Source organism: Nestor notabilis, unplaced genomic scaffold, assembly GCF_000696875.1.
Source record: "Nestor notabilis isolate BGI_N333 unplaced genomic scaffold, ASM69687v1 scaffold18564, whole genome shotgun sequence".
NCBI classification, from domain to species: domain Eukaryota; kingdom Metazoa; phylum Chordata; class Aves; order Psittaciformes; family Psittacidae; genus Nestor; species Nestor notabilis.
In genome coordinates, this window is record NW_009924477.1 from 1,488 (window position 1) to 10,414 (window position 8,927).

The following is an 8,927-nucleotide window of genomic DNA, read 5'->3' on the forward strand; positions in this document are numbered from 1 at the left end:
CAGGGGTCCCCAGGGGAATCTGTCTGTGGATACGGACAGGGGAGGACCGGAGTACATGTCCTGGGGTCACCAAGCCATGGTCATGACCACAGCCCACTGGGACAGTGCCCCAGGGCTCAGCTGCTCCCCCAGCACTCCTCACCATCACATTCAGGGGGGTCACTCCAGACACCTGGTGAGCGGCAGACGCGAGTGTGGTTGTGCTGGCTGAGGGTGTAGCCCAGCTCACAGTGGTATTCAGCCAGCGAGCCCAGCTTGGTGGAGTTGAAAGAGACCTGGGCATGCTTCACCTCACTGGGAATGCCACAGTCAACCACTGGGGAGAGATGGGGGTGTTGAGCAGGACCTGCAGAGGCACCTTGAGCCACCTGACTGGCAGGGGCAGCACAAAGCCCTTACCAGTCTGGCAGTGCTTCCCTACATAGCCCATGGGGCACGTGCAAGCGTAGCCCTCACCAACATCCTCACAGGTAGCACCGTTCTCACAGGGGCTAAGGAAGCACGGGGAGGGCACTAGAAGAAGAGCAAAGAGTGACTGCTGCAGAGCTGGCAGAGCCCAGAAACCAGAGCCATCCTCTTTCCCCCCTTCACCAGGGTGCAAGGGAGATTCAAAGTGCTTCAAATTACAGGAAAGGGGATTCAGAGCAAGCAGCAAGGCTTGCTTGTTGCTGCTGTGGCTGTTGGCTCTGTTAACACCCCACCACCTCCCAAGCTTCCGCTGGCACTAGCACGCCCTGCTCACACCTACCAATCTCGCAGTGCCGGCCAGCGTAGCCTGGGGGACAGTCGCACTTGTACTTGCCAATGTAGTGGAAGCAGGTGCCCCCATTCTGGCAGGGCCCCGAGGCACAGGGGTCCGGCTTACCTGGGGGCAGAGGGCAGGTGGGAGGTGAGCAGTGAGCGGGACGACTGCCTCGCATCCCCAGGCAGGGATCAGGGGGCCGTACCGATCTCGCAGTGCTTCCCGGTGAAGCGGTAGGGGCAGGAGCAGGGGTACTCGCCATCCGCCGCCCTGCAGGTGCCCCCGTTGCGACAGGGTCCCGTGCTGCAGAGCCGTGGCTTGGCTGCAGAGAGCACCAAGAGCAAGGGGTGACCCACTGCTGCCCACATTCCAAAGGCCACTGCCTCCTGCCAGCACCCCACTAAACCCCTCGCTGTGAGAACACCAAGTGCACCCAGGCCTCACCAAGACCGCAGAACAACCCCGTGCAGAACTAGATTATCTTAAGGTCCTTTCCAGCCCTAACCATTCTATGATTCTATGTGCCAGGACCTCAGGAGGCCATGGGAACATGATGCCAGGGCACTGGTAGCTGCTCCTGAGGCCCAAAGCTCAAGCATGAAAAAAACCTCCAACACTGATGGTGCTGTGCAGGAAACAAAACAATTGGATCAGCTGCTGTGACTGTCAGGCCATGAAAACAGCCATGCAATCCTCCCTCCTCCTGTGGGGTGGGATACCCTGTGCCCACTTCCAGCTGCAGCTCAGCAAGCAGCCACTCTTCTCCCACCTGCTGCCAGATCCTTGGGCCAGGAGGGAGTTCCATGCAGGTACCTTTCTCACAGTGCTTGCCAAGGAAGCCTCGAGGACACTCGCAGGTGTATGAGTCGTCATGAACCTCACAGGACCCCCCATTCAGGCAGGGCTCTGAGTCACAGGGGGATGGCATTGCTGCAAAGCCAAACACAGAGCATCCATGAGGATGTAGGACCAGGGGTGTGAGGGCTGCTCCTCAGCTGATGACAGTATCCCCTGCTCACACTCCCCCATCCATGTCCCTTCCTGGGGCTGATCTCACATCCCCACAGATGAGACTCACTGTGGTTGGTGCCGTAGTCAGTGTGGCAGACGCAGAGGTAGCTCCCACCATACTCCATGCAGTACCCGCCGTCTGGGCACTGCGTGTTCATGTTGCATGGGGTGGTGGTGACTTCTGCAAACACACGGCCAGCACCAGCCTCCATCAGCTGGTGGCAGGAGGACACCCAGCCGGCTGCCTGGCCAGAAATGGGGGGTGTCTCCTAACTTTGCCAGGTCTGAAGAGATGGGAAGGACTCTCTGTACCCCTCTACAGACCAACAGCAAGGGCAAGCCCGGATGCCCAGTGAGATTCAGAGTGGGAGCACACTAAGACTGTGGTTCCCATCCCACCCAGGAAAGCCGGGCTGGGGCAAGGGGCTGGGAGAGGCACAGCTCAAGGGGGAGTGATGGAGATGGAAGTGTTGCCTCCTCACCAGGGGACAATGTTTCTAGGCTCAAATTCAAGGCATGCCCCTGGCACCATGCTAGGCTCAGGCATGGCAGAGTTTCTCCTTGTTTTCCCACAGCCTGCCTGGCTCAAGCATCCTGGAGAGGGAGCAAACGCAGCAAGTGGGAAGCCTTCACCTACCGAATTCACAGAGGAGACCAAAAAACCCAGGCAGGCACTGACAGATGGTGACATTCCCCTCCAGACAACTGCCTCCATTGCGACACTCGCAGCCCTCTGAGAGCTCTGCAAGAGAGAATATGGGAGCTTCCCAGGACCCCTCTCCCTTGTGGGGCTGCAACAGCCAAGCAGCCTAGCTGGATGCCACCCATGGGGGAAGCTCAGGTGGGTGGCAGTCCCCGCAGACACCCAGGCACAGCCTCCTTCAGCGGGATGGACCCACTGTTCAATCCAGGAGCCCCAGACAGGCTCCCAGGGGCTGCTGCTTCTCCCTCTCAGGAACGTGAGATGCCAAACCCCACTGGAGAAACATCCCCTCCTACTCACTGTCTCGACAGTCCTGTCCAGTGTAGCCCTCCTGGCACTCGCAGAGGTAGCCCTGCTCCGTCTCCAGGCAGCTGCCCGCATTCTGGCAGGGCTGGGAGAGGCAGGCGCCAGGCACGCGGGGCCCGCCTGCAAGGAAGGGGGAGGCTGAGCTAGAGCCATCCCAGCGTGGGGCTGGAACATGCTCTGTCCCAGAGGAGCCGGTGCAGAACTGGTCCACACCAGAGACCCCACCACAGCCGAGCAGCCCCACTGGAAGGAGTTTCCTCCCGGCAGGACAACAACCCCTGTACACATAGAATCATAGAATCATCTAGGTTGGAAAAGACCTTTAAGATCATCAGGTCTAACCTTTACCCCAGGACTGCCAAGTCCACCACTAAACCATGTCACTAAGGGCCTCTTCTACATGTTTTTTGAACGTTTCCAGGGACGGTGATTCCACCACTTCCCTGAGCAGCCTGTTCACCCTTTCAGTGAAGAAATTTTTCCATTCTGTAAGTCATATGCTGCCTGCCAGCTTTCTGCAATGCCTCCAGCTGATGCAGCCCCTTTTCAGCAATTTGCCCTTCCTGCCTAGCTTCCCCAGAACCAGCTCCCATGGCAGGCTGGGCAAGGTGCACCTCTGCTCACCGTACTGGCAGTTGTTGCCATAATAACCCGGGGAGCACGTGCAGATGTAGCGACCCGGGCGGATGTAGTTGCACGTCTGTCGGTTCCGGCAGCTCCGGTCCTCACAAGAAGATGAGTCTGGTCAGGGGGGAACTGAGTGAGCGATGAGCAGAGCCCAGCCCTGGGAAAAGGGCCGTGATGGCCCAGCTGAGAACCAGGGACACAGTCCCTGGCATGGGTCATCCTGTAGTGCAGGCAGGAGCAGGCACCTGTCTCGCAGCGTTGTCCCACGAAGGGCTCCAGGCACATACAGGTGTAGTTATTGACCAGGTCGACACAGTGCCCACCGTTCAGGCACGGGCTGGACTCACACTCATTCAGCTCTGCAAAGGGGAGGCCAGGAGGGGCAGTCAGGCTGTGCGCAGGCACGGCCACTTCATCCTCTACCTCCTGTCCTGAGCACTCCCCTCCCAAAACTCCAGCTGGGGCTGAAGCATGGTGAGAAAGCAGCTTGCCAAGGTATGAGGTGTCCCCATTTTCCCCCTATACCACAGACCTGTCTGGCAGTCTGCCCCCATGTATCCTGGCTGGCACAAGCACACTGCTGTCCCATTCACTGCCTGGCACGTCCCGCCATTGTGGCACACTCTGTTCTCACATGGCAGCTCTTCTGCAGGGAGACACCAAGAAAAGAAAAGAAAAGAAAAGAGGGGGAATCAACCCAGGCACAGCATTGCCACATGCCTCTGTGCACACAGCGACAGGACTGGCACATGCCTCTGCACACACAGCGATGCTGGGATTGGGCAGATAGTATAGCTTGGAGCCACCAGTGCATCCTCTGGCAAGAGACAGTGGCCATGTCCCAGCCCAGGCTTGTCTCAAAACCTTTGGGCAGTTCAGCCATTCCATCCCCCTGCACCTCCTGGATGCCAGCATGATGTGCTGGGAATTCCTCCCTCCCTTCCCTGAAAGTTAACTCCCTGCTCGCCTTCTCCACCGGTGCAGAGGCTTGCTGGGAGCCAAACATTTTGGCGGCACTTCCTCAGGGGGGTGGAGGCCAGCAGCAGGGGCAACCGGCCACCACGGCCCTGCCAGGAACTGGGAGAGTCCCCAGTGGCTTCAGAGGGCTCAGGACCACAGCACCACCTGCGAAAGCAGGGCTCCCAAGATTTCTGTTTAAGCGCTAACCACCAGCTTTTCTCACTGAAGGAGCGGTGGGCGGCAAGGAGAGGTGCTGGCAGCAGCACTGAGCCAAGCCCTCAGCAATGTGCGCTGCCAGGGGCAGGAAGGGCTTGCGGCCAGAGCAAAGCTTCCTTTGCCTGCAGCATGCTGAAAATCCAACCTGGCTGTTACAAACTGCTCGAGCCCAGCAGCTGCTGCAGGATCCCTGGTCTAAAGAGTGCTCCCAAGAGCAGCAGTGCCCCCCAAGCCTGGGTCTCAGCTCTTCAAGCACAGCAAAGAGCCAGCCCTGCCGAGCTGGTGGCCCTGTGCTCACCGGTCTCACAGTTGGCACCTCTGAAGCCCAGGGGGCACAGGCAGCTGAAGTTGCCAGCACCATTGAGGCAGGTGGCTCCATTCTGACATGGGTTGGAGAGACACTCGTCCACATCTGAAACAGAGCCCCACGTGGGGCAGGAGCTCAGGGCAGGGACACAGAGACTGCCAGCACACAGCGGTGACACCAGGAATGAGACCTGCTCCCTGTGGCAAAGCACTGGGAGCTCACTCAGGGCCACACTCACCAACATGGCACCTCTTCCCAGTAAAGCCGGCCAGGCAGGAGCAGGTGTAGGAGGGGTTGCCTGTGATGCAGTCCTCAATACACTTCCCCCCATTCAGGCAGGGCCGCAGCGTGAGGCAGACAGAGGCTGTGGGGACAAGCAGTGGCCCCGCGTCAGCCAGCATCCTGGCACAGCTCACCCGCCGCCTTCCAGCCACGCCAGCACCAGGGGCTGTCCCTGCACCCACCCAGCTCCCTGAAGTGCTCAGGGAGCCCACAGTGGCTGCCTGCTTCACAGCAGGGCAGGGTCCACTCCTCATGGGCTCCCCTGGGACAGGGGGAGCAGTTTTAATTCCTCCCATGAGAGGGGAAAAGGCTGCACAGGGTCACCCCTCAGGGTGGAGGGATATGGACATGCCCTTTCTTATCACCCAGGGCAGAGAGAAAAGGGTATGGGAGAGCCCATCTACAGCAAACCCACTGGTAATGTGAGACACACAGAGACCACGCGTGGGAAAAGGGATGTGTCAGGACCCCTGGGGTGGAGAGCATGGCCCAGCGCTCGTGCCCCAGCCCCGTGGGGGAGGCAAAAAAAAAACATGGCTTGCCCCAGCCTCCTGGGTCTCACAGAGGTGTGCATCCCCCAAGGGTGCCAGCCCCCCATGCCCTGCTCTGCCTGCAGCAGGCTGGCAGGGTTGCATCGTGTGCTGCCACCTCCTCCCCAGCCTCCCTTATCGCTCCCCGCAAGCTTTTTTCATCTCAAAAGTCTTCCTCCCCTCCCCATTTGCTCTCCCAGCCCTTCCCAGTCCCAGGGCACACAGGTCTCACAGAGGTGTGCATCCCCCAAGGGTGCCAGCCCCCCATGCCCTGCTCTGCCTGCAGCAGGCTGGCAGGGTTGCATCGTGTGCTGCCACCTCCTCCCCAGCCTCCCTTATCGCTCCCCGCAAGCTTTTTTCATCTCAAAAGTCTTCCTCCCCTCCCCATTTGCTCTCCCAGCCCTTCCCAGTCCCAGGGCACACATGGGTGCCATCCCCAGCCATGGCAGGTGCTGAGGAGGGTCCCACCCATGGCTGCCTCCCCTCCCTCCCCAAGTACTTTGAGCCGACTCCTCCACCCCGCAGAGGTGGGGGTTGAGGCAAGGAAAAGACAGGGCTGGAGAACAGTGTGGGATTGGGTTGGGAGTTAAATAAACCTAACTGCTGTCCTCTTACTTGTATTGCTGCAGCCCCCCACTTGCACCTGGGCATCATCGATTCTGAACACCCAGCGCCCGGGGATACCCACATTTGTCGTCATCTCCACGTCAGCGATGTCATCGGTGCGGGATCCAGGGATGTTGAAGTAGCGCTTTCCATCACCAGCGTTAAAACCTGCCTGGGAGGACAAGGGCAGAGGGTAAAGAGACATCACCAGTGCAAAGGGGAAGGCAGCTGGAGCACAAGGGCTTGTTTTCCTGCCACTCAACACCGCCAGCAGCAGTGCTCGGACTGGCTGACCCCTTCCACACAGCACCAGCCAGCATTCAGCCCTGCCCATGTGCCAGGATGACAGCCAGCACAATAGGGCAAAGCAGCCACCTTGCCCGCTTGGACCCTCCCCTGGGATTCAAAACCCATCCGCTTCCTCTCCACCTGCAGCATCCTGCCTGCTGCAGGCTGGTGGGCAGGGAGCCAAGCACGGATCAACTGCCGGTAAATTCACACATCCGAACGGGTACTGGGGGTTTTGTGGGTGGGGGATTATTTTTTTTCGCCTTAAACACAACAACGAACACAAGGATAAAATATAAATACAAGTGAAAGCTGTGCTGGCTGTGGCAGCTGCTCTTAAAGGCTGTGGTTAGGAAGGAAAAGGGACTACAAGGCAGCAGCCAAGGCAAAGACCTGTGGTTTCAGAATTACAAAGCCCCCTGTATGGTCTCAGCTTTGGAAGCCAGAGCACACACGGATATTCAACAACTTAAAAAAAAAGAAAAAATGGCAGAGGGAGGCTTTCCACCTCCAAAAAACCCAAAACAGGAGCCGCAAGCTTGCGGGGTGGATGTGCTACTTGGGCGCCCTGGGGCCATGTTCGCCGCTTACCTGTGCTGCAATGCCGCCGAGCCCGGCAAAGTCCCCCCCACTGCTGGCGTGCATACCCGTGGTCCAGGTGATGGACTCATAGTTGAAGATGGTGAAGGAGAGCTTGCCGTCCGTGATGAGGACAATCTGGAAAGTGTTTACCTGCAGCAGGAAGGAGAAGAGCAGTTAGCAGACAGGAGCGGGGCAGGCAAACCAGTCAGAAAATAATAAGATGATGGAAAAAGCATTTAGCAAAGGGGTGTTTCTAAGAGCCCCAGTCCTCCTCAGCTAGAAAAGTCAGTTAGGTTTAATTATTTTTAACCCTAAGGTGTTGTGATTCCCCTGCTGAGCACCCCAGCCAGCAGGAACAGGAAAAATGTGCGGAAATGTGGTTATCAGGCTTCTGGATGAAAAGGCACCAAACCCCGTCTGCGACCAGCTCCTGGTGCCCTAAAAGGGGGACGCTCTCAATTTGCAGCCTTCAGGTGACACAGAGAGGAAGGTTTGGTTTTGCCAGCCCAGCACTGCTCCATTATGTCAAAGCATCATCAGGGAGCTGCTGGGGTTGGCTTAGCCCTGCTGGCAAGAGCACCACTGCCATGGAAAGCATCAAAGCTCCATTGGGATGCTCCATTTAAAGAAACTCTACCCATAAACTCATGGTTCCTTTGCACCAGCTACTCACCGGTGAAAATGAGTTGCCCCCGAAGAAGGTCACTCGGTACCAGGTGGCAATGAAGACCCACCGCGCAGAAAACCCTGGGAACTCAGGGAAATACTGTGCTATGTCCCTGCTCGCTCTCTCCAGGATGGACTGCTCCGTGCTCTCCCGGTAGTACACATCGCCTGCCCGACGGTTATCCACATCTGCCCAGAAAGCGGCCACCACACGACGGTCCTTGGAGATGGGGAAGGCCACTGGTGTGAACTGGGAAACCTCCTTCAGGAATGAGATGATCCCATTATTGTTCACCTGGGGAGAGGGAAGGAAAGAAATGGGTGGCCATGGTTGATTCCTGCCAGTGGAATGTATTAAAGGCACTTTCCATTTCACCTTTCTTCCCGTCACCCCACCCCCCTTTTCCACAAATATTGGAGAGCTTCCCCTTCCTGCCCTTGGAAGCAGAGTTCTGCCCCGGCGTCCGCAGCCCCCCGCTTGCTGGAGTGTGGCTACAGGGAGGCAGCCACCCGAACAAACCAGCCCTGTTCTCCACCGTGGCCAGGCCAGGGGAGGGGGGAAACAGCTGAGAAAACTGCAGCAGCCCCAGCGCTTTAAACAAACAGCGCTCGGTGTGCTCGGCCAGCTCACAGCAGCACTCATGGTGGGGACAAGGAGCTGCCTTGCCTGTTCCCTGCTCTCTAAGGGCTGACACACAGCCTGCAGGGATGGGGTCTCGGGCTCAGCACTGTTGCCACCCTCCTTGCCAGGGGTCACCAGTCTGGGGTGGGGGGGAGCCGTGCGGGTCAGTAATCCATCTGCTGGCATGTGTGGCACTGGGTGAGCAAGTGGGCTCCAGGCAATCAAGTGCATCCGATGCAAAGCCCCTAGTGCAGGCTGCTCTTGTTAAAGCAGGGGATGCCAGACACCCCAGTGCAAGAGCGCGAGATGTCCCTGCTCATGGCAGGGTGGTTAGAACTAGATGATCTTGAGGTCTTTTCCAACCCAAACCATTCTATGATTCTAAGATACTGAAAGCTCCAAGCCCTTCCCCAGCAGTAATTGACTGGGATAATTAGGATGCTGGGATGCCTAGCCTAGGGATGCATGGCAGAGGCAGC

The 8,927-nt window shown here is 58.2% G+C and overlaps 1 protein-coding gene across 1 annotated transcript in view; it reads right to left on the reverse strand.

The window, feature by feature from the left end:
- The window catches only part of SNED1 (sushi, nidogen and EGF-like domains 1), a gene marked incomplete at both ends in the record, with an annotated part of 9,605 nt that extends 1,484 nt beyond the window's left edge, over positions 1-8,121 (reverse strand). The window contains 16 exons of the mRNA XM_010012625.1: positions 143-316; positions 400-513; positions 749-865; positions 948-1,064; positions 1,556-1,672; positions 1,821-1,934; positions 2,391-2,495; positions 2,757-2,882; positions 3,387-3,503; positions 3,635-3,748; positions 3,922-4,035; positions 4,864-4,977; positions 5,111-5,236; positions 6,300-6,462; positions 7,170-7,310; positions 7,834-8,121. Coding sequence (XP_010010927.1) covers positions 143-316; positions 400-513; positions 749-865; positions 948-1,064; positions 1,556-1,672; positions 1,821-1,934; positions 2,391-2,495; positions 2,757-2,882; positions 3,387-3,503; positions 3,635-3,748; positions 3,922-4,035; positions 4,864-4,977; positions 5,111-5,236; positions 6,300-6,462; positions 7,170-7,310; positions 7,834-8,121 — 2,161 coding nt within the window. The remainder of the gene's footprint in view (positions 1-142; positions 317-399; positions 514-748; positions 866-947; positions 1,065-1,555; positions 1,673-1,820; positions 1,935-2,390; positions 2,496-2,756; positions 2,883-3,386; positions 3,504-3,634; positions 3,749-3,921; positions 4,036-4,863; positions 4,978-5,110; positions 5,237-6,299; positions 6,463-7,169; positions 7,311-7,833) is intronic.
- Between the last annotated feature and the right edge of the window lie 806 nt (positions 8,122-8,927).